Here is a 21,549-nt window from a genome sequence, read left to right on the forward strand (position 1 = left end):
GCCATATGACCTAAAAAATGTCAAAACAAAGACTTTTGAATATTTCAAGAGCAGTTTTTTTCAAACCTTTTTAAGATACACACCCCTTTTACCATTCTAATAAATTGGCGCACACCTCCTACAAAAGTAAAATAAATAAGTTAGCGCACCTATTGTTTTTTTTCTTTTTACATGGGACATCCAAAAAAAATTAAAAACAAAGTGTTATGTTCTGAGGTTGGATCCCAAAAACGCAGACACAATTAAGATTTTTACTCTTTATTCGCATAACATCGCGAGATGCTAAGCTAACTTGGGCTGTGGAGGTGCACAGGGAAACAGAAGTAATACACCTACAAAAACACACCTTCCTCAGACAGGCTTATATAGACCGCGAATCAATCTGATTGGTTGTGGCTAGACATGTGGGTAACAGGACTGACATGGAATTATCTGATTGACTGTTGATCAGATAAAGAGATTAAAGATTCTTGATATCACATAGCTCCTGACATCACATAGCGTCTTACCAGTTGAATCTAGATGCTGGTTACATCAGTTCAAAACAGACACTTGACCTAAGTTCAAAACAAATACTTGACCACTCGGTCAGGACCCAAACATAACCCTTACATGACCCTAGTCATGACAATAAACATAACCCTTGCATGAAGTCATGACAGTAATCATAACCCTTGCATGACCCTAGTCATGACAGTAAACATAACCCTTGCCTGACCCTATTCATGACAATAAACATAACCCTTGCATGACTCTAGTCATGACAGTAATCATAACCCTTGCATGACCCTAGTCCTGACAGTAAACATAACCCTTGCATGACCCTAGTCATGATAGTAAACATAACCCTTGCATGACCATAGTCATGACACAAAGACTATTGAATACTTTAAAGTGCAGTTTTTCCCAACCTTTTCAATCCACACATCCCTTTAACAGAAAGACTAGAGTTGGCCAATGTTCGGACTTCTATTGAGAATTTGCTTGGGAGAGGGTGTGCAGTGGTGCACACTTTTTGCCAGGTTGTTGAAGGGGGTGCGAGGCTAATAAAGTTTGAAAAACACTGCTCTAAAAGTACCTAAAAAGCTTTCTTATGACTTTTTTAAGTATAAACAGGAGACTATCGGTCATAATCTCAAAGGGGGTGCTCATCTTATAAAGTTTAGGAAAGACTGCCCCGGCTTGTGTGAAGCCGCGAGTGCGACAGTGACAAACGGCCACAATTGGTCATTTTTTCACCAGCAAGCCGCCAGTCCACGACGTGTTTTAACTCAGGTTCGTGTCCAAGTGACCTTGGCACACCGTGGAAATTTGAGTCATCCTTCTTGCAGCGGAAAAGCAGCTGAACAGAATCCTCCACAGCGATAACAAACACTCACTCGTTTGGAAAATGGTACTGAAATGTAATCTGTCTTGCACTGCACTTTGTGTGTCTGGCAGTCTTCAAGTTGGCCGATCAATCTCACCCGCGTGTGAAAGGGGAGGAAAACAAGGATTGTGTAATTTCCTCCAGCAAATCGACTTGGTGGAAGATGAGGTGGAGTTTTTTTAATATGTAAAAAGCAGGTTTTGCAACTGTGCAAGGGCCCATTAAATGTAGAGAAACAATCCCCTTGCACATATCTTAAGAGGGCCACATTGTCGTCTTAGTTTGAGATTTTGCTGCCATCTATTGCCCACTTGGTCTAAGTGCTTATTGAGAGAGATTTTTGACCAATTATATTTCAAAAAATGCATTGCAGAAAGTCTTCCGTAAGGCTTTCAATGGAAAAAAAAAAAAATTTTGTATACCAGAAAGAGCCAAAATTCAATATTATTCATTCTTAATTACCATAAATTGTGTAATATCGTATGTTTTTATAAAGCACAATTTGCATTATACATGCAGTAATAAATTACTGTAATTAGTGTTTATTTACATAAACTCAATGTAATTTACAGGCTATAGAATCATACTCACACACATTCACGAACACTGAATGTAAACTTTGGCATTTATGCACAATGTAGACACATCCAACAATTCACATATCTGTCTGTCCTTTCACAAACACGCATCAACATCTGCCACCACACAATATAAATCTCTATTTCGCTTTAACACAATGAATTGTAAATCTGCCTGTCAATTTACATATACACAAACATACTGTAGGATCATCATTTGTCCATCCACATACTATACATATAATTAAAACATCTGTTGCACCTTGGAGTTAATTGAAACTCATTTCCCTTTAATACATGTACAAAACCAAAAGCACACTAGCACAAAAGAGTGAGGTTTTTTTCCCCCCATGAATTCTTAATTAACACGATAATAAAATCCAATTAAAGCCTGAGATGGCAACATCATATCTGGCTTAACCATCACCCTTCCAGCAAAGCACTCACTCCAAATAAAGCCATTAAAGCCTCATATAGAAAGCAATCAGACTGTCATTCTAAAGTCTCAACCTACCTCTTAGTGTTTCCCGCTGGAAAAATCATCAGATCCCAAGCGTCAATGGCGAATTTAAACTTATCGGGTCCTCGCACCCATGTGTGCGCGGCGGCTGCGGGCTGCCTGGTGCGCTCGGTGCCATTGCGCACAGGCGAATGTGCGTTGAGAGGCTCTCGCAGGCGATGTGGCAGGCTCACACGCGCGCGCACACCCTCCCTCCCCAGATGATGGCTTCTCACATTGGTTTCAAATTAATGAGCAGACGTCACATGTCTCCCTTGACCAATTTTATTTTATTATTGATTATCATGTTTTTTTTAATTAGTTTATCTAGTCAGTCGGTATATTTGGCTGGCTGGTTTTATGAATGGTTACATTTTCTGAGATTCTCTTGAAATCCTGCCTGCTTCCTTGCCTTTAGGTCCTTTTTGACCTTTGCATGCTTTTAGATCAGTCTTTTCAAAGACGTTTTACGCCACTCATCAAAATTGGCGCACTTCCTTTATATGCCATATGACCTAAAAAATGTCAAAACAAAGACTTTTGAATATTTCAAGAGCAGTTTTTTTCAAACCTTTTTAAGATACACACCCCTTTTACCATTCTAATAAATTGGCGCACACCTCCTACAAAAGTAAAATAAATAAGTTAGCGCACCTATTGTTTTTTTTCTTTTTACATGGGACATCCAAAAAAAATTAAAAACAAAGTGTTATGTTCTGAGGTTGGATCCCAAAAACGCAGACACAATTAAGATTTTTACTCTTTATTCGCATAACATCGCGAGATGCTAAGCTAACTTGGGCTGTGGAGGTGCACAGGGAAACAGAAGTAATACACCTACAAAAACACACCTTCCTCAGACAGGCTTATATAGACCGCGAATCAATCTGATTGGTTGTGGCTAGACATGTGGGTAACAGGACTGACATGGAATTATCTGATTGACTGTTGATCAGATAAAGAGATTAAAGATTCTTGATATCACATAGCTCCTGACATCACATAGCGTCTTACCAGTTGAATCTAGATGCTGGTTACATCAGTTCAAAACAGACACTTGACCTAAGTTCAAAACAAATACTTGACCACTCGGTCAGGACCCAAACATAACCCTTACATGACCCTAGTCATGACAATAAACATAACCCTTGCATGAAGTCATGACAGTAATCATAACCCTTGCATGACCCTAGTCATGACAGTAAACATAACCCTTGCCTGACCCTATTCATGACAATAAACATAACCCTTGCATGACTCTAGTCATGACAGTAATCATAACCCTTGCATGACCCTAGTCCTGACAGTAAACATAACCCTTGCATGACCCTAGTCATGATAGTAAACATAACCCTTGCATGACCATAGTCATGACACAAAGACTATTGAATACTTTAAAGTGCAGTTTTTCCCAACCTTTTCAATCCACACATCCCTTTAACAGAAAGACTAGAGTTGGCCAATGTTCGGACTTCTATTGAGAATTTGCTTGGGAGAGGGTGTGCAGTGGTGCACACTTTTTGCCAGGTTGTTGAAGGGGGTGCGAGGCTAATAAAGTTTGAAAAACACTGCTCTAAAAGTACCTAAAAAGCTTTCTTATGACTTTTTTAAGTATAAACAGGAGACTATCGGTCATAATCTCAAAGGGGGTGCTCATCTTATAAAGTTTAGGAAAGACTGCCCCGGCTTGTGTGAAGCCGCGAGTGCGACAGTGACAAACGGCCACAATTGGTCATTTTTTCACCAGCAAGCCGCCAGTCCACGACGTGTTTTAACTCAGGTTCGTGTCCAAGTGACCTTGGCACACCGTGGAAATTTGAGTCATCCTTCTTGCAGCGGAAAAGCAGCTGAACAGAATCCTCCACAGCGATAACAAACACTCACTCGTTTGGAAAATGGTACTGAAATGTAATCTGTCTTGCACTGCACTTTGTGTGTCTGGCAGTCTTCAAGTTGGCCGATCAATCTCACCCGCGTGTGAAAGGGGAGGAAAACAAGGATTGTGTAATTTCCTCCAGCAAATCGACTTGGTGGAAGATGAGGTGGAGTTTTTTTAATATGTAAAAAGCAGGTTTTGCAACTGTGCAAGGGCCCATTAAATGTAGAGAAACAATCCCCTTGCACATATCTTAAGAGGGCCACATTGTCGTCTTAGTTTGAGATTTTGCTGCCATCTATTGCCCACTTGGTCTAAGTGCTTATTGAGAGAGATTTTTGACCAATTATATTTCAAAAAATGCATTGCAGAAAGTCTTCCGTAAGGCTTTCAATGGAAAAAAAAAAAAATCTACATAATGACCTTTAAAATAAAATCTAAATAATCTGTTTTTCCATTTCATTTTTTCAATTTCATAAATGTCTGGTAACCATCAATTTAATAAATTGTCATTAAGTAACAGCTTGTGGTGTTTTTACACAAAACATACATTTAAATATAAGACTTTATGCTCCTATTTCCCAAAAAAGGCCCATTTTTCTTAAATATTGTTCACAAATCTGCCACTTCTTGTTTGTCAAAATAATCCATCAAGCTCACGGATGTGCAATATATCTTACAGTATATTATTATATGTAACACTCACGTGTAACAACTTGTTCATGTTACTCTAATGGGTTGTGTAATTATGTTACTGATAAGCAACATGTGCACTGTCCAACGTAATAAATAAGGAGTGTGAAAACGTGATCACACATTTTTGCTTTTACTTTGAAATTAAGACAAATGTAATAGTGATAACCTCAACAGTTTAAAGTTTGATTTGGTTAAAAAAAATAAAAATAAAAAAAAATAAAATAAAAATAAAATGAAGAAATAAGGGTAAAAAAAATAAATAATTTTTTTTTATTTTGAAATTTTGAAAACATTTTGCAATAGTTATAAGTTTAATCCGTGGGCAGTAATGTTTTGGGCTTTTTGATGGTTCTGACTACGTCATTTCAAAATAAATACTGCCTACGGGTTAACAGTTCAAAGTGGGAAAGGTCTGAATAAGTTAAAAAAAATGGGGAAGTAAAACGCAAAACCAAAGAAAATAATTTTTTTTATAAGTTTACTTTTTTAAAGGCAGTGTTATAAATAGGTATTTAAACTCAAATTTCTCAGCTGTTTAATTTCACACTTGATCTGTGGGCAGGTACGGTATTTTATTATTTGCATACAAGCAATTCAAAAGTCAACGTAAACAGGAATTCAGAACAAATATACAGTACCTATCGAACCTGATTCATGACATGGCCACAATGTCAATATAATCACATAAAATTGCAATTTTATTATTTGTGTGTAGTCTCCCACCATCATGTTTAAAAAAAAAAAAAAAAAAAAAAAAAAAGATTGTAACAAAATGTGTCCTGTATCAATCCTCCTGGACACAATAAAACATTGTAATGTTAAAAAAAAAAATAATAATAATCATTACACTTGCTGTTGTTTTCATAGAGTTCCGTTACTTTCGCTCGATGTGTTCCTCAAGTTCGGCATTGAGGGTCTCTGGCAGCAGCAGGCAGAGGCCCCCTGCACTAGCAGGTATGATGCCGTACACCAGCATGGGGATGTAGTCATGGTAGACGCCCAGGTGTATTATCAGGGGGGCCAGGATGCCTCCCATGCGAGCGCACATGGAGTTCAGGCCTACGCCACTCTGCCTAGCAACATAAGCAAAGCAAACTGCGTTTCAACAACTATAGAAGTTGTTTTTAAACTCTATTTCTGCAACCATTTCTGAGTAGAACAGAATGTGGAAAATTTGACAGTTTACAGCCACTCATTAACCGGAGTCCACAACAGGCAACTCTACACTCTCATTTGCTGACACCCACATCACTCACCAGGTCAGGCCCCGCCTTTCAAAACCACACACACAGTCACAGATATTATAGTGGAAAACAATATTGTTTGGACCTTGCATGCAAAGTTTGTTGTTTAATTTAATAATAGTTATTCCATTTATCAATAAGATAATTAGGAAAATAATCTATCCTAAAAATACTCTGTAGCCATACTTCTTAGACACAATGGCATGAACAAACTACCTTACCTTAGTGTGGTAGGGTACAGCTCTGCTGTGTAAACATACACAATGGCGTAGGAACCAGTGGATGCACATTTCCCAAGTGTGGCTATGACAGTTGCAATAACAGGAAGGTCTGAAATAAGTTATAAGGTGAGTATTATAAATAGAGAACATAATTGATGCATAGGAAGTCATATATTTTGGAGAAGATGAAAAGCCACCAAATTTTCCTGAAAAAGTCTTATTTTCAAGATATACTGCATATTTTTAGATTTAAAGTTACAGTACAAGCCAAAAGTCAATTTTTATTTTATTTAAATATAAAATACATATTTAAGAAAAAATAATGATTTGCTAAAAAAAATAATTCAGATATTTACAAGATAATTTTAAAACTATATTTTTGAGATTTAAAACATATTTTGGTCATTATTCATCTACAGGTATTTTCATGCTAAAAAGCCATATAATCTACATATCAATATTTGTAATATTATGAGAATAACATTTTAGATAAAAAGTAGTGTTAGTATTTTCAAAGATTTTCCAAGTAAAATGGGTAACAGCATTTTCGAGAGAAAAAAAAAGATAAAAATGTTAGTAACTACTTTTTAATATTTCCTTTTTTTTTTTTTTCCCTATCAAGAAATCGCCTTATATTAAGGTTACCTTTGGGCACGGCGATGACGGAGAGGCAAGCGGCCCCTGCAAACATCAACAACATGGCCTCACACCGTCGCCTCCCGAAGCACCCGATGAGCGGCAAAGAACTCAGACGGGCGGGAAGCTCCACCAGGCCAAAGATGAACTGCGTCAGGTAAATGTTCAGTCCGAAGTTGCCAACGTTCATGCTCAGGCCGTAATACACCACACTGATTCCAAACCTGTCGTACGCAGTGAGGAATTCTAAGACTTGGTTTTTTTTTGTTTTTATTAGCTTTCATTTTGAACACAGTGCACTTATAGATGTTGAATCCTCACCAGACGTAACCTATGATGAGCGCTCGTTTTCTCAGATATGGTGTTCTAAAAATGTCGAACATGCTGCCTCTGTTGGGTGATTCGTCCACCTCCATCTACAACCACACGGGACATTATATTTTCTGTATTTATTCACTGAAAGTATCTTTCGTCGACTTTTTAGTCCTAGTTTGACTTACAAGTTTAAATCACTTTTCTATTATTGCCCTTTTTTTCGTTTCTTTCCATGAATTTGAAGTATGGATGATGGTTGAGATTTGTGTTGGGCTTCACCTTGTCCAGCAGATCTTGCAACACTTCCCTCCCGTTGACTTTTGCCGCTCTGCGTACCTCCTTCACCGCCTCCTCCCTCCTGCCCTGAGTCATGAGCCAGCGAGCCGATTCTGGCAGGATCCTGGCGTGTCCAAAGGTACGGCTCGTAAAAATTAGCTTCACTGTTTTCTCCTGTAAATGTTCTCAATGAGTGTCACATGATGGCACTGACCAGTAAAATGCAGCCAGGACAATAAGAAGAGGGCCGTAGAGGGCCAGTTGGAGAATTCTCCAGTTACGGATGAAATAGGCGAGACCGGACAACAGCATGAGACCAACGGGATAAAAACTGTGACTGATGATGGTGCAAAAGGCAAACTTGGATGACTCACACCACTCACCACCTTGAGTTAAACACAAGCATGCAATTAACTTTTGGCATAGAAAAGACTGCATTGAAATCAATCCATTGGACAGTGATTTTAAATGGGACCGACAAATTGTTGCTGTTGTTAAGTCGATTTTTTTTTTCAAGCTGAGTTAGGGTTAGTGATCGATTTAACTGTCTTTGTTTTTGAATGACCCCTGTCTTATTTGTACTCAATGTACACCAGATTATATTCAGCGATGGTTGTGCATAAAGTTGAGTTTAACTCCTAAAGCAAGCGTTCAGGTCAAGTCATGGAAAGTCGATCCGGACGACTGCACTTGACCTTGGCATCCACAAAATTCGATTGAGCAGATGCTTTGGAGAGTTGTTAAGCATTCTTATCTCTTGTTTGAAGATTTTGAGCAACCTGAAGTAAAGCTTCATCACTGCTCATGTGAACGCCTGCTCTAGGAACTGCTGTTTGGTTTGCCAATAATTGATCCTGATTTGAAAAAAATGCCATGGATACTGGAAATTCTTCATATAAAACCTAATGTCAGTGTTCTGGTCACTCACCTATCACAAATGAGTTGGTTATGATTCCCGCCATGGACACACCACACAGAAACTTGAAAACCATATAAAAGTAGATGTTGGGAGAGAAGGCACTAATGACGCCAAACAAGAAAAGAAGAAGAATGCTCAGCAAGACCACAAAGCGGCGACCAACCCTAAAAAAAAAAAAAATACAGAATAATCCTAGTTAATCGAGCAGGGCCACACAACCACATCGTAGCGCGCAATCAAAGCTCCAGACACCTACTGTAGGTATTTTGACTACTGTAAGGTCAACTATGTAAGGGGGATTTAATGATATCCAAACATCACGACACGAAACAATCACGATCAATGAAGCTCGCGATACGATAATTATTACAATATTGTAGGCAGGTTGGCGATATTTAAAAAAAAGGTCACAATATTGTAAAAAATATATATATATTACTTTCCCCTTCATCTGACAATTAGCGTAAACATAAATTAAACATAGAAGAGCCAAAACATCTCTAATGAAAATTTAATTACACTAAAAAAAAACTAGCCACCAGGGGGTGGTTGAACTGCACAAATGGAAATCAACCTGACTTTTTAACAGATGTGTTTCTTTTATATATCGTGAACATGATGACGACGACGATATTGTGGCAGTTTTAATATCATGATATCACGATATTGCCCTTTTCGTCACATCCCCACTATGTAATGTTGTCGTACCTGTCAGCCATGACACCCGACACGACGGCCCCAATCATTAGTCCGGCCATGTAAATAGACTGAGACGCCTCATTCAGCATTCTTCTGTCACACACCAGATTAAACTGACGGAGAAACAAAAGCGCATGACCAAACTGTTGCCGTGGCGACATTCCCATCTCACTGGTGGCGTCGACATTCCCGTCTCACCTCTGTCACAATGCTGGACGCCCCAGTTGGCACCTCAAGCTTGGATCCATTGAGGCAGGCCGTGGTCGAGTTGAGGCCGTACATCTCGATGGTCTCCAAGTCGGAGTCGACTGGCGTGAACATGAGGCAACTCTGGAAGCTTCCGTCCGGACGGACGGGGATGGTGAGCTCAGGTTGACATCCGTCCGATCCAGGATCCAGTCGGTGTTGCAGTAGTTTGGGAAGTGGAGGCCAGTGAAGACCTGACCGATGACATCGAAGGCGATGAAGATGTTGGGGATGCACAAGGCGGCCACCAGGCGCTTCTGGAAGAAACCGAACTCGCCGATCTCCTTGAGGATGTGCGCGAAGGTGCTCATGGCGATGCGCTTGCTGGACTGCAAGCAACATACAATGTAAAGCCTTTTGATTTGCCCGCCGTTAATGTTTAAACGGAGGTGTTGTTATGACACAAATCTGCTGCATTATCATGACTTAACTAGAAAAAGTGAGAAAACCGCTGAAAACTGATGACCAAAATTATTATTTTTTTATTACAGTCGGAATTGTCGGAATTTATTAACATCTTTATCATGCAAGGACAAAATCCATTCGGCCCCAAAATCGTCCATACATGAAGTGGCGGACCTCTTAATTAATAAACATACTTATAGATTGAGCAGAACAAGACATGATCTGGTGATGAGGTGATGAAACTCTTAATAAGAAAACCTGAACCTTGGCTACTTGTGGATCTCTAAAAGAAATATATTTTCTTACATTTTTGTTTTTTGTTATATTTTAGTGAATTGGTACATTAAATATATTTTTATTATATTGCATAGTATTTATATTCATTGATGTATTATTTTATTATTTATTTTATTTTTAAAAATATTTTTAGATAATTTATTCTGATTTAATTGATGGTTTGGATTTTAAAAAAAAAAAGGAATAATTCCATCCATCCATTTTCTGAACCGCTTATTCCAAACAAGGGTTGCGGGGATGCAGGAAGCCTATCTCAGCTGTCTTCGGGCAGGAGTGCGGTACACCCTGAACTGGTTGCCAGCCAATCGTAGAATATTAATAATTACTGGTAAATGTTCACAAAAATGTTCGATTCCAAATTTGTAAGTTGTCAGAAAAAGACGAAAAGTATTTTTTTTGTAATGCTGTATCTAAAAATGTCCAAAAAAAGAGCAGAAAATTACCATATAATGTAACAAATTACCCTCAAAGTCATAAAATTTATTTCTAAAAAGGCAGAAAATAAAACGTTCAAAAAGTAAAAACAAAAGAAGAAATCCTGAAAATTATCATAATATACACAAAATTGTCAACAACAAAAAAAGTCCGAAAAAGAAACATTTAAAAAGTAACTAAATGTCCAAAAACAAAAGAATATATCCCAAAAATTACCATAAAATGCCAAAAAATGTCCAAAAGGTAACGAGAGAGGCAAAAAAAATTTTTTTTAAATGAAACAGAAGATATCCATACTGGTTTCTTCATCACAATGTTCAAAGGGTTTGTGGTTCCAGTCTGATATTTTTGTTTAGCTGTAATATTATTAAGGGTATAAACAGGTTGAGTTACGGAGCTGCAAAAGAAGAAAAGAGGAAGGGAAGCTTGCAGAGCAGGTGTCACCCCTTTGAACTAGGTTGATAAGGCACCAAAAGCTCTTTCAGGTACTATATATATATTACTATAGTGCCTGTCCATGTAGAGATTTGTAAATAAGGCGGATTTTAAAGAGTATGGAAGATTTCTGTGTCCTTTTATACCTTAACTGTTTTCCCAGCAATTTGAAAAATGTCAGATTTTGTGACAGCCATGCAGGAAAAAAAGTTTTCTTTGTCCCACAGCCATGGACCTGTTGAAATGGCCAAAAATAGAATAAAGAAAAAGGGAATACTACATGCCTTTACCTTTAGGTGGGCCAAAATTTATTGTTTAATACCTATTGACTAAGTAATAAATTGCGATGGCAAATACACTCATTTTTAACTGACAACTGCTTTTGGCCAGTATACACAGTATGGTGAATGTACTGTACACGTGATGCATTTCCTTTTTTTGTTTGTTTTTTAACCAGTTTTTAATGTGACGCTGCCAAACTTGACTCAGAGTGCAAACAGCATGAGATAAAAAAATACTAATAATAATTCAAGAAACCGTCAGTGGCGATGAAGCTGTCAAAGTGACCGTTTGTTTTTCAAAGTCGGTTCTTGTTTTGGTTCGACTTGGTATCGACAAGGTGTCATGTCTGCCTCCTGTTCCATACGACTCCATGACACTGAGGTAATAATGCTCAATATATTGATTTTGTTAATAATAATAATAAAAAAGAGAGAAACACCGACGTTACAATTAGAGCACACAGTACTACTGATTTTTTTTCTTTTTCTTTTCTACGTTCACGCTTTAAGTATAACTTGGAGGCTATTGTCAGTTGCTTGACTTGAGAGCATGCAGCTGTTTTAAAACAGATGTTTTACTACCTAGTTTTCCCAATTTGCTGATTAAGTAGCAGCTGGAATTTCCGGCATAGATTGTCACTTGACTGTACAAGCCTGTTTTAAATATAAGCCTCTATGAACATACATAGAATATAACCATGGAAAGACTTAACTTTTTCAATGTCGGCACTCGGCAGGTCGTCTTGTTAATGAGCTTCACGCATGCCTTTCAGGTTTCCCTTCAAAGTAAAATGTCTCTGCAGTAATTCCCTCACCATTCATTGAATTCACCCTTCAGTGTTTTATGAGTTCGTTCTCAAAACACTAAGATGCCACATGGACAAGGACTCCTTGGTATAAATTATGAATATAGACAGTATTGAAAATTTGTAGAACTTTTTTGTGTGTGTGTTTTATATATATATATATATATATATATATATATATATATATATATATATATATATATATATATATATATATATATATATATATATATATATATATATATATATATATAAAAGACAATTATCATGTCTGGGGCGGAGAAACTCGATGTGTGGGCAGTTATTTAAATCAGCTTTACAATTACAGAACTGGGGAAGGAGGTGAAGAACGGCTTGCTCACAAACAGGTTTTGAAAAATAGGCGGACATCCAAAGACTTACTCAGTTTATTAAAAGTCAATAAAAACAGGAGTGTATTACATATATACATGACAAATATCATGTACAGTATCTACAGAGTCCTAGAAATGACCTGGACACAAAATGCTAATTTGTGGCCACGAAAGAGGCATAAGAGCTGAGCAGCTGTCGCCATGACAACGGAGCAAGCGCCTCTAATCATCTATTTCTACATTTTCGTGCATTTGCTTCGTTTTTCTTCAATCTCTTCATATGGCTTGTCAGTCCTCCTGAATTAAAACAACAGTCATGTTTAAAAGAAAATTATTTTGTTTTCGTAGGATTCATCAACTCACCTTAACTGGGCGTGGTCCTCAAGTTCGGCGTTGAGGGTCTCTGGCAGCAGCAGGCAGAGGCCCCCTGCACTCGCAGGTATGATGCCGTACACCAACATGGGGATGGCGTGATGGTAGGCACCCAGGAGCCTTATCAGGGGGGCCAGGATGCCTCCCACGCGAGCGCACACGGAGTTCAGGCCTACGCCACTCTGCCTAGCAGCACACAGAAAGTTTATGTGTCCTCACTTCACGTCGTGCATAAACAAATGAAACCTTGGAGGTGACCTACTTTACCTTAGCGTGGTGGGGTACAGTTCTGCTGTGTAAACATACACGATGGTGAAGGAGGCAGTGGATGCAAATTTGCCTAGTATGGCGACGACGGTCACAACAACAGGCAGGTCTGGAATCACAAGTCGGAGGAAAATGCTACAAATAAGTAAGTAACTAAAAGAATAGAAAGTCATATAATTTGGAAAAAGACAAAATAGTAATTTCTACCTGGGACAAGTTATATATTTTGAACATATGTTTTATGTTGTACGTGTTTAATTTAATGTTTTCCCCAAAACATATTTTCTAAATTAAAGGTATTTAAATTTTTTAGAAATAAATAGTACGTATATAGTATTTTCCAGATGAAATGTCATATTTTTTTAAGTTACATATTTTTAAGGTATATTTGAGAGAATTAAGTTGTATATTTTCAAGAAAAAAAAAACCTTCAAGATGAAGTCATATTTTCCAGAAAGTCATATCTGCTAAATAGCAGTTTTATATTTTTAGACTTAGTCTTATATCTGGGGGGGGGGGGGGGGGGGGGGGGGGGTGGGGGTGGGGAGAAAAAAAAAAAAAGAAAAGAAAAAAAAAAGAAAAGAAAAAAAGAGAATATGTGCATCATTTTGAGATCAAAGATCATATTTTAGCTATTAAATTACTAAATTAAATTAAAATTACACAAAGTAATATAAAATGCAATATTTTAGAGAATTTTTTATGTATGGTAAGTTTTTTTAGACAAAGTCATGTATTTTGCTTTTTTAGATTAGTGTCATATTTTCAAGACAAAATATCCATATTTTCAAGTCCTATTTTGGGGGGAGGTTGGAGGAAGTTGAATTTTTTTTAAATTATAAATCCTTTTCTTTTCTTTTTTTAAATTAGTTGGATAAGAGGTTCAGAAAATGGATGGATGCATATTTTTCAAATAAAGTCAGGTATGTATTTGATTTAAAAGTATATTTTCAAGATTAAATATGAAGTAATATACTTTTGAAATTAAAGTCAAATGTGTAAAAACAAACAAAGAAAGGTACATTACTGAGATTAAAGTCACATTTTCAAGTTGTATACATTTTGACATTTTAAGTAATATAGTTTAGGGATTAAAGTAGTAATATCATGAGAAAAATATGTAAATATCCATCCATCCATCCATTTTCTTGACCGCTTATTCCTCACAAGGGTCGCGGGGGCTGCTGGCGCCTATCTCAGCTGGCTCTGGGCAGTAGGCGGGGGACACCCTGGACTGGTTGCCAACCAATCGCAGGGCACACAGAGACGAACAACCATCCACACTCACAAGCACACCTAGGGACAATTCGGAGCGCCCAATTAACCTGCCATGTAAATATTTTCTTAATAAAAAAGAATATTTTTATAGTAAAGTCAGATATTTGCAAAATAAATACATTTTCAAGACAATTTTGAAGTTATTTCTTGTCTGAATAAAATTAATAATTGCTCTTCAAATTTTCTGTTGTTATAAAATTGTGCTTGAGACATAACACGCATGCGATTTTTCTTCTGTAGCAACGCCTCCGTGTGTTACGGTTACCTTTTGGCACGCCGATGATGGAGAGGCAAGCGACCCCTGCGAACATCAACAACATGGCCTCACACCGTCGCCTCCCGAAACGCCCGATGAGCGGTAAAGAACCCAGACGGGCGGGAAGCTCCACCAGGCCAAAGACGCACTGCGTCAGGTAAATGTTCAGTCCAAAGTTGCCAACGTTCAGGCTCAGGCCATAATACACCACGCTGATTCCAAACCTGTAGTACACCTTAAAGATTACTCATTACTGTTTTTTTTTTTGTTTTTTTTCTTTAAATCTCATATTTGGCACAGTGCACTGTTCGATGTTAAATGCTCACCAGAGGTATCCCATGATGAGTGATCGTTTTCTCAAATATGCTATCCTGAAGATATCCAACATGTTGCCTCTGTTGGACGTTCCATCCACCTCCATCTAAACACACACATATCATTCGGATATTACCTTTTTCTTCATTTTTGTTACTAAAACAAAGTTAATTTTAAAGTAGAACAATTCGGTTCAAACCGATTATGAATGATTTAAAAAAAATGATTCCATCCATGAACCTAATTTGCCCATTCCCAGTGTATACAAATGTGCAAGAGAATCATTCATGTTGCTTTTTATTACCCCATTTTTTCGGTTTCTATGAATTTGAGGTATGGATGATGGTTGCGGTTTGTGTTGGGCTTTACCTTGTCCAGCAGTTTTTGCGACACTTCCCTCCCGTTGACTTTTGCTGCTCTGCGCACCTCCTTCCCCGCCTCTTCTCTCCTGCCCTGAGTAATGAGCCAGCGGGCCGATTCTGGGAGAATCCTGGTCGGTTCAAAGGTATGCCATATACATAACCGTCAATATTTTCTCACTCGAGTATTATAAATGAGTGGCCACTGGCCAAGTGTCAAGTGATGGTACCGACCAGTAAAATATGGCCAGCACAATAAGAAGAGGGCTGTAGAGGGCCAGTTGGAGGATCCTCCAGTCGCGGATCAAGTAGGCGAGCCCGGACAACAGCAAGAGACCGACGGCATAAAAACTGTGACTGACAATGGTGCAGAAGGCAAACTTGGACGACTCACACCACTCGCCACCTTCAGTGGAAGAGTGCAATTAAGTTTTGGCGATGTGGAACAAGATATTTGGATGGAAGTGTTCTGGCAACATGTCACTCACCGATAACAAATGCGTTGGCGAGGATTCCTGCCACAGCCACACCACAGAGGAACTTGACAACAATATAAACGTAGACGTTGGGAGAGAAGGCAACACTGGCGCCAAACAAGAGAAGAAGGAGATGGGCGAGCAAGACCACACAACGGCGACCAAACCTAAAAAAATACAATTAGAAAATGCAGTATTGGCTAACGTGCTTTCCATTGCTTTGATGGTACTGTTGCCCCTACCAACATGGCCGCCACGTTGGCACGTCTGTTGCGCTACAACACCAGTAAACAACAGTGGCTAATTCTGGAATTAACAGACTTTGTACCATTTTCTTTCCATTAAATCTGAATTCTGTTGATTTGGGGATTCAAACCAGGGTGTGTAGACTTTTGCATACGTTCCATATAAGAATTTGTGATCTAGCAGATGGACACTGAAGTATTATACCTGTCAGCCATGGCGCCCGACACAAAGGCCCCGATCAGAAGTCCGGCCATGTAAATGGACTGAGACGCCTCAATAAACGTGCTCCTGTCACACACCAGATTAAACTGATGGTTGAACCGAAGAGGAAAAATAAGTTGTTGGTGAACATAAATAACAAAAAATGCCAAGTGCAGACAAAAATGCCTTCTCACCTCCGTCACAATGCTGGATGCCCCAGTTGACAACTCAAACTCGGATCCATTAAGGCATCCCGTTGTCAAGTTCAAGCCGTACAACTCGACGGTCTCCAAGTCGGAGTCGACTGGCGTAAACATGAGGCAGCTCTGGAGGCTTCCGTCCGGGCTCACGGGGATGGTGAGCTCCTTCTGCCTCTCACGTGTCAGGTTGGCGTCCCCTCGCTCCAGGATCCAGTCGGTGTTGCAGTAGTTTGGGAAGTCGAGGCCGACGAAAACCTGGCCGATGATGTCGAAGGCCACGAAGATGCTGGGAATGCACAAGGCGGCCACCAGGCGCTTCTGGAACAAGCCAAACTCGCCGATCTCCTTGAGGATGTGCGCGAAAGTGCTCATGGTGAAGTGCTCGCTGGCCTGCAGAACAACGTGCAAACTTGGGAAAACGTATTCAATCCTAACCATTAATCAGTAATCTGATGTTTTTATTATGTAAACCTGCTGTTTCATTACTGTACTAAGTCAGAGAAATGCTGACAACCGCCAAGCAGATGTTTTTTTTTGTTAGAGTCCAAACTGTAGTAATTTATTAACATCTTTATCATGCAAGGACTAAATCCAATTGGTCCCAAACCATTTCATACCCCAAGTGGTGGACCAATGAGCAGACAGAAATGGCAAACAATCTCACGTTTAAGAGAGGGTTGACTCAAGTCAGGTCAATATTATTTATTTTGCGCCAATTCACAGCAAAAGTTAAGTCAGTGCACTTTGATCAGGTCAAAAACTACACTATACTGTATGTATATAAGAAAACCAACTGAAAGTACAGTACAGTAAAGTAAGTCAACATGCTGGTCTCACACAAAGTATAAATGTTAAATATTGAAAACATGACCCAGACTACAAATTTGAATCAAAAAACAAACAAACAAACTATACATAAAAAAAAAAAGTTTCATATCAGTGATCACAGATTCACTTACATGGATATTATGTAAACATTATTAACCCCTTCAGACCCACTATCTTAAAAATATTTAACCATGGGAAGGTTTAACTTTTAAGCCATTGGGGGTTGACTTGTTAATGAGCTTTGTCTGTATTTCCGGTTGTCCAACAAAGCAAAATAAAAGCAAATACATGTATTTGTATACACCTGTATATGTATCTACCAAAATACACATACCCCAATAACAATGAAAATGTAACACTGAAAAAAGATTTTAATAAATTAAAATGAATAAAATGTATGCTGCTACATACATTTAGACAGCCAGCCTGGCTGCAGAAAACAGAATACAATAAAGCCAAATACAATACAAATGCAAGTCGAGCGAAGTGCACAATATGATAGTTAGATATTTACATCCGTGGCATCTGGCATGGTGAGCAGAGTGAATATTGGGCGGAGCCTTACAAATGTACAGTTCACATGGTTGGATGTTAAAGGAAATATAGTATAGCTAAACTATTACCAGGTTATAGATGATATAAATAAAATTTAAAATGGTGTCAGTTACTACTATTTTCCTCTCACCATTTGTGAGTAATTTAATAGATTTTGTGACGTGTATGTTCTCCCACCTGTGTAGTTGTTCCACTTTGCTCAAAAGCACGCCGATCACATCGTGCCGCTGTACTGCTTTGATCCCAGACACTACGTGGGAATGAAGAGAGGACCTTTTTTCGCCTGCGCTTCCTGCTGGAAAGCATCGGAGAGCTCAGGAAGACGCTGGTGAACGGAGGCAGGTGAGTTCTGCCTAAACTACTTTGTGCTGTGCTCCTGGTTTGTGACCCTTTGCCACTTGTGGCCACAAAGTGTACGTGTTTACAGTTAAGCAGCAAAGTTAATCGAATTTAACTTGGCAATATAGATAAACATTGGTTTGAGCCATCTGATTATTAACACGTTTCACAGCCAGAGGCAGAACATTAAGCCTGTCCTCGTATACTTGTAGCCAAGCGTGGTGTTCGCTATTCAAAGTAAAACCAGGAAGCAAATTCTCAACTTTGGACTCAAATGTTTGCATGTTATAGCTTCTTTTACTCATTTTTCCTTTTTCTAGTTTGACTTATCAAGTTACAGTTCGTGATTTTTTTGCCCACATTACTGATGTTGGGTTCATATTATGGGTGCAATTCCGAGTAATTTTTGCTATCCTATCCAGGGTGCAGGTTGTATTCTATGACGCAAACAAGGTTTTGTATGTGTGAGAAACAGCAACCTGGTAAATAAGCCACAGCAAGCCGGAAGAAGTCATCGCCGACCTTATCCAGAACCTGGGCTCTTTCAGCGTCGTCACGTACCACCAAGAAGTTGGCGTCCTCAAATAACCGGCATCATCATCATCATCATCATCATCATCATCATTTCTGTATTTATTGTTATTATGACTTTTGCAGACTGTGACTTCTGAAGAGCTGACCATGGAGAAATGTGTAAAGCATATGTGCGCCCGCATGAAGTGCTCACCTGCTGGGGGTCAAAACGCTGTACCACCAAGATGATCTGCCATTTCAACACATTTCCAGGTGAGAGTTAGCTGACACGCACACACAAAGCCAGTGAGAAGCACAAAGTATTAATTTCCAAAATGGGCGGGGTCATTTTTCTTTTATTGGTTGGCAACAAATTAACAAATAAATTAGTAATAATAAAAAATATTAATTGCAACCTCAACAAACAAAAAAAAAAAAAAGTCTGAGTCCACATTAGTGGCCATTAATTAAAAATCCATAAGTTAACCAAATAATGGTGACACAAAGTCTGTGTGTATAAAATTAAACAGTAAAGAATGATTTTAATAATCTTAAAAAAAATCTTGATAAAAACAATACAGCATATTTAATTGTAATTGCATTTATTGGAATTTATTGCAATATTTTAATGACTGAAAATTATTTACATTTGTTTTGCCTAATTCCATTGATGTATTTTATTTTTTATCTAAAGGTCAGAAACAATCTACCTCATCGTCTTTGTAGCAATCTGCAACTTGGCCAGTTGGTGGCACCAAAACGCCTCTCTCAACAGCCTGATGCCTCTTGTCACATTTAGTTTTTATTTATACTGTCCAGTTATTTCATTCCGTTTGTCAGGCTGCCGGATGTTTACACTCTATTCAGGAAGGAAGTGAAAGTTCAAGAGTCACGTCAGGCCTGAGTTGCCCACCCCGGACCGGCTGAAGCCTCTTCCTCAGGGGCTTCAAGAGGGAGACATTCCTATCGCAGCCGACCTGCAACAGACAGGTGAGAGTCTATTTCTGATTTTTTTTAAATTGGTTTTATTATTAGTATTTTTGTACTAAAATGAATTAAAAAATGAAATGGATTTTTTTGTTAAAACAGCATGTTTGCATAGATCACCTTTCAAGGTAATGTTTGTCTTTTCTCATAGAATGCAGTCGCATCCTACAAGGAGACGCGCAACGGCTTGGTGGGTGTGGACCATTCCACAAAATTTGCGCCCTGGTGAGTTTTTTTTTTAAACATAATATGTTGTGTGTTTGTTTTCTCACTATTTCATTTCATTTACAGGGTTATTTTTTTAGCGTGCATCAAGTTCGTAACACTCAAATATGGAAATCGTCTTTTTCAAGTCAAATGTGAATTTGACCTCAATTAATTTTTTTTCTCTTTGGGTAGTAATATAAATTAATTGAACTCTAACTGAAATCTACAAATGGGTGCTGATATGTTTATTTATTATATAATAAAAACATTGAGACATTTTTTCCCATGTCCAGAGGGCCGTACAAGTGTCCCCTTCGTGGACGCCAACATGAGGGAGTTAGCCATGATGGGCTGTATGTCCAACAGAGGGCGCCAAACGTGGCCAGCTTCCTCACCAAGGACCTGGGCCTGGACTGGAGGATGCCGAGTTCTTTGAGTACCTTTTGGTAATATTTAATGCATATCTTTCAGTTCTGGATAATAGAAAGTGAAGTCATCATTTCTCAGAACTAGCACATTTAACATTATTATCCTTGTACTTCTCATTTTTATTTCCGTGTTTTTGTGTGTGTCAATAATAGCCTAGAATTAAACGTGTCCAGATTGACCATGATGTCTGCAGTAATTATGGCAACTGGCTGTACAGCACAGGCATTGGAAATGACCCCCGGGAGAACAGGACGTTGGTCAAGCAAGGACTCGACTACGACAGTTAACATATGATCATAGATCCCTGCTATATCCAAGTTTTGTTCTCCCACTGCTGTCCTGCTAAAATTGCAGAATTTGTTGTGAATGTTAACTACTTTTCTATCACAGAAATCATTGTCGTCATGGCGACCGAATGGAGCCGGCACAAACGGGTCAGTCACGTGACTCAAGACAAATTTATTAACACTACCTTTTCAAAACAGGTGAGAAGAATACATCACCAAGCCAGTCATTTGCTAGACAAGCTAACGTAACAGTCTAACAGCTTCACTTTCTTTGCCATGCAGTACAATAAGATGAACTCAAATGTGCAAACACCAATCACACAAAATCAGATTTTAAAACCCTTTATTCACAAAGTTGCTTGACTGCATGTTGACTCGCTTTGTCATTTAGCAGAATGGTAGCGGGCCGTACCCAAGAGGCACACTCCCAAACAGCATGGCGACAGAGGCATTGATTTCTACTTCTCCAGAAGCAAAAACTGAAAAGAAAAAAAAAAAGTCAACAACTTTGTTTTGCATTCTTCTGTTACTCAAACTGTTTTAAGTTATTTCCCTGTTCTAACTGGTTTATTGCATATTAAATGGGGCTAAATTACAGGGGGCTTATCTTCATTTTATGGTTAAATCATGTTTTTTTTTCTCCCTAACCCATCTGTGTGGTCGGCGATTACAGGAAATATGCTCACATGAGACGAAAGGGGAGGGGAGATGATTTGAGGAAGTTCTCAGAACCAAAAATACAGTAAGCAAAACCACACAGAAGTGGTGGGAAAACTTTGAAGCGCAAAGTGGCCACATTTCACTTTTCAAACCGACATAATTTAATTTCAAATTAGATAAAACATATG

The 21,549-nt window shown here is 38.6% G+C and overlaps 3 protein-coding genes across 4 annotated transcripts; 1 reads left to right on the forward strand and 2 right to left on the reverse strand.

The window, feature by feature from the left end:
• Positions 1–5,892: 5,892 nt before the first annotated feature.
• LOC144008910 (solute carrier family 22 member 13-like) lies at positions 5,893–10,039 on the reverse strand. Its single transcript, XM_077508282.1, is given in 10 exon segments — positions 5,893–6,091; positions 6,484–6,592; positions 7,129–7,343; positions 7,441–7,535; positions 7,714–7,834; positions 7,925–8,096; positions 8,639–8,793; positions 9,338–9,441; positions 9,527–9,705; positions 9,708–10,039. Coding segments are annotated over 10 exon segments (1,527 nt in total). The 5' UTR covers positions 9,886–10,039.
• cry-dash (cryptochrome DASH) lies at positions 9,884–21,298 on the forward strand. The gene is given in 16 exon segments (XM_077509710.1): positions 9,884–9,921; positions 11,730–11,783; positions 11,785–11,809; positions 18,125–18,214; positions 18,217–18,281; positions 18,770–18,848; positions 18,936–18,997; positions 18,999–19,064; positions 19,632–19,677; positions 19,679–19,813; positions 19,930–20,003; positions 20,070–20,130; positions 20,281–20,356; positions 20,359–20,431; positions 20,567–20,899; positions 21,096–21,298. Coding segments are annotated over 15 exon segments (1,086 nt in total). The 3' UTR covers positions 20,709–20,899; positions 21,096–21,298.
• On the reverse strand, positions 12,739–17,069 carry LOC144008908 (solute carrier family 22 member 13-like). Of its 2 annotated transcripts, XM_077508281.1 has the most exons (10): positions 16,551–17,069; positions 16,360–16,463; positions 15,922–16,076; positions 15,668–15,839; positions 15,444–15,564; positions 15,086–15,180; positions 14,769–14,983; positions 13,226–13,334; positions 12,950–13,144; positions 12,739–12,883 (listed from the first exon to the last, which is right to left on the reverse strand). In XM_077508281.1, exons 1-10 carry the CDS (start codon positions 16,992–16,994, stop codon positions 12,823–12,825), a joined length of 1,671 nt encoding a protein of 556 aa, XP_077364407.1. In that variant the 5' UTR covers positions 16,995–17,069; the 3' UTR covers positions 12,739–12,822. The 2 variants fall into 2 exon arrangements, with proteins under 2 accessions (XP_077364407.1, XP_077364406.1); XM_077508280.1 differs by having other exon boundaries at positions 16,360–17,069.
• Positions 21,299–21,549: the final 251 nt, after the last annotated feature.

Source organism: Festucalex cinctus, chromosome 20 (genome assembly GCF_051991245.1).
Source record: "Festucalex cinctus isolate MCC-2025b chromosome 20, RoL_Fcin_1.0, whole genome shotgun sequence".
Lineage (NCBI taxonomy): Eukaryota > Metazoa > Chordata > Actinopteri > Syngnathiformes > Syngnathidae > Festucalex > Festucalex cinctus.